Source organism: Limulus polyphemus, unplaced genomic scaffold, assembly GCF_000517525.1.
Source record: "Limulus polyphemus unplaced genomic scaffold, Limulus_polyphemus-2.1.2 Scaffold3807, whole genome shotgun sequence".
Taxonomy (NCBI): Eukaryota; Metazoa; Arthropoda; class Merostomata; order Xiphosura; family Limulidae; genus Limulus; species Limulus polyphemus.
In genome coordinates, this window is record NW_013669417.1 from 33224 (window position 1) to 36843 (window position 3620).

The 3620-nt window shown below is 33.0% G+C and overlaps 1 protein-coding gene across 1 annotated transcript in view; it reads left to right on the forward strand.

Annotated features, from left to right (window-relative positions):
- The window catches only part of LOC106470076 (vigilin-like), a 40577-nt gene that overhangs the window by 30700 nt on the left and 6257 nt on the right, over positions 1-3620 (forward strand). Inside the window, exons 14-16 of the mRNA XM_013930601.2 lie at positions 375-523; positions 766-1005; positions 3328-3549. Coding sequence (XP_013786055.2) covers positions 375-523; positions 766-1005; positions 3328-3549 — 611 coding nt within the window. The remainder of the gene's footprint in view (positions 1-374; positions 524-765; positions 1006-3327; positions 3550-3620) is intronic.

Below are 3620 nucleotides of genomic sequence, written 5' to 3' on the forward strand. Positions count from 1 at the left end.
TAATAACTTATGATGATGAAAATCTGAAAGTAAGAATTTCTTAATTTGGTTTCACAGTTGTGAAACCTCTACACATGTAGGACCTTAAACTGGAGTTGAATTTCAAGTTGCTAAGAACTGAAATACTTACATATAAATCATAATGATGCACCTAGAATGACTCAGTTTGATCAAAATATGAGTACTTTGACCTTTTTGAACATCTTTTATAATGTTTTTCTTGTACTGGGACCAAGCATTCAACGTGTACTGACTCTTGATAATATAATGCTTAGTGCAGTTTATCGCCATCATATTTCCCAGGCTTGTTACTTCTAGCTTACTAATGTGTGTGATGATACTACTCTTGTTACATAGCTAGTATATTTCTCCAGATCAAACTGATCCTCATCATAATGGTGAAGAAACAGCTGTTAATGGTGACATTGATGGTGTTGACCCGGATGAAAAACCCAGAAAATCTGACATCATTTATATAACTGGAAAGCAGGAAAATTGTTTGGCAGCCAAAGAAGCTTTGTTGGTAAAATTTGAAACCAACTTTTTTTTTATATACTAGGCAATTTTAAATTTACCTTTAAGCTTCCTTATGGAATGATAAACAGTATTAGATTTGTAAGGTTATCAGTTATGCTAGTAATAAGCAGTTGCTTACATGTTACATTAAATATTTTGTGTATGCATAATAGCCATTATGCAATTTTAATGCATAAAGGAAAATTATGGGTTTTCGTGGTGTTGTTTAAAATTGTTGTATCGTTTCAGGCTCTTGTGCCAGTTACCATAGAGCTGAGCATCCCCTACGACTTTCATCGGTACATCATTGGTCAGAAAGGAAAAGATGTTCGCGACATGATGGACAGGTATGATGTGAGCATTAAAGTGCCTGCTGCCAACTCGGAAAGTGAGATCATTGAAGTAAGTGGGCCACCGGCAAATGTGGAGCAAGCCAGAGAAGCCCTCATGAAGAGAGTGCAAGAGCTGGAAGAAGAGAAACAGGACAGGGTAAATACAATTGCTCGAGACTTGCTACCTGCATTGTTTGTGTGTGCACTTATTAAAAGTTTGGGTCTAGTTTCTTTCTTAAAATTAACGATCATCAAAGGTCAAATGTTGCTGTTGCATTATGGTCTATTTCCATAAATATTAATATTATTTTTGTAGTCTTTCGGTTTGGAGGTTTACCAAACTGCTTTCTTGAGTTAGACCAACGATTTTATTTACATTAAAAAATAATTGATTTCCTCACACACGGTATCCTCGTTTTCAGCTGGAATTTTTGTTTTGTATTATATTGCCACACAGAAGGCTGTATCACGACATATTACAGGCAAGAATCTTGGCTAATCTCTCCAGCCTCTTATTAAAGTTTATACTTCTCAAAACAAAATGTTACTACAATCCAACTTTCCATTTGTATTTTTCACAATTTCCCAGTATGCATTCACAATGTTGTTACCTGCAAAGAGCTTTTAGTAGCATAATTTGTAAGAAACTTGTTGACTGGCATAATTCATCCTTTATCAATTGAACAAAGCAAGTAAGGTGTGTCCGAGAATAGTACTGCGATACGCATTGCTTCAAAACAACTTCAGGATATATCAGTAATAATGTTACCATATCACTGCAAGAATACTAAGTGGCTTGCAGACTTGATATCACTATACTTTACAGACTTTAATATTAACCATTTTGGAAAGTTTTTTTTTTTTTTCATAGTCCAATAAAACATTTGAAATGACATGGTCAGAGGTGCATAGATGACTTCTGTGGTTGGAGTTAAATATGTTAAAGCAAGAGTACTTTAAGTGGGTGGTATTACTCACATAGATTATTTGAGTTTCTAAGGACTTTTAGAGCAATTGTTAGAAACATTGTAAAGAGAACTTGTTGCTGTTTATAGTATTTTGAGAGTAATAAATGTGATAACATATTACGATTGCAGTATCTTTTAGACCATACCTATTTAACTAAAACCTTCTGGCCAAGTATTATTGTAATTCTAATAATACTCTTCCAACTGAACCATTTAGAGAAGTTGTAAAAACGCACGTTGTCGTACTTCGGTATTATACCACATTAACCTCACTAGAAGAAGTTTTGACATTGTACCTTGTCTAATACTTTTGTAGTCCAAAATATGGTCTGTGGTTTCCCTCAAATAATTTTATTACATTAATGGTTAACCTTGTTTGGACTGCGGAGCACCTTTTAGGTGTGAAAATGCACACCTATTGTAATTATTTTTCAACAACTTTTAAATATTTTAGAATTAATATTTTGTAACATTTGTTTAGTGTCATATATTTGCTAAGAAACTATCATCCCTTCACAATAAAATTAACTATAATTTGTCAGTATTCTTTTCTTTGGTTTTATTAATTCAAGCTGTTGTTTTCCACCCTTTTATAATTTCACAGCATGTAATCTGAACAACAACTAATGAACCTCAGCTTTGAAAATAACTTCAGGCAAAGTTTAAATACCATTGGATGGGGCAGATTAAAAAATGTTTACATCAATGTAGCATGACTAAATTGGTGTGAGAAGTAATTTATGGTTTTGTGGGAATGTAATCAGATGTAGTTCATGCAATGCCGGATTTAGACTTAGTGAGGCCCTAATCTATATAAAGCTTGGAGGCCCCTTGTTAAAAAGTTACACCAGAAGGTCTCACAAAGGTGCGTACCAAAACAGGACCTTGGGTCGCCACAAAAAATTAAAAACATATATATACCTTTTGATTATTTAATAGCAAAGTATTATTTAAAGTAAAAAATACAAATTATTTTCAAACGAATGCATTTACTGATTACATATTTATCATATTGCTGGTTTGATCGCTCTCATAGATTATAATATAGTCTACACTGGAAACAATACTTAAATGTAATTGTTAAAAACTACACATGAAAATTTGCTACACAAGCCATTTTAAAAACTATAGTACACATAAAAAGCCACAAAATTTTAAAAGCAAAAAAGAAAAAAAAATAAAATTTTGTGAGGCCTCTGCAGATTGTGAGGCCCTAAGCAGTAGCTTGTTTAGATTATGCCTAAATCCGGCACTGAGTTCATGCAGAGAAGAATAATGGAATCTAATTGGAAGTCCAGAATACTTACACTCAAATCAAAGATCTGAGAATTTGTTAGAGTTTCCTAAGATGTTCTTTCCAGAAAATGTTTTCTTATTAAATTATATTTGATTGATAGCTAAGAAAGAAGTTTTATGTGGTCAAAATATCTGGTAACCTTGTTAGGATTAGCAAATACACTAGGCAATGACAAAATATTTTGAAGGATACTAATAATGATTTAACTGGCTAGGTGCTACGTAGCTTCCAGTTGACCCTTGAAGTTGACCCAAAACACCACCGACACATCATTGGGCAGAAAGGAGCTGTAATTAGCAAAATCCGAATGACTCATAAAGTTCAGATTCATCTTCCTGAACGAGGAGATCCTAATCAGAACTTTATTACTATCATTGGCTATGAAAGTAATGCTGAAGCAGCCAGGGAAGATATATTGAAAATTGTTCACAAATATGTAAGTAGAAATTAGTTGTTTATGTGTGTGTGTGTGTGTGTGTATATATATATATATATATATATATATAT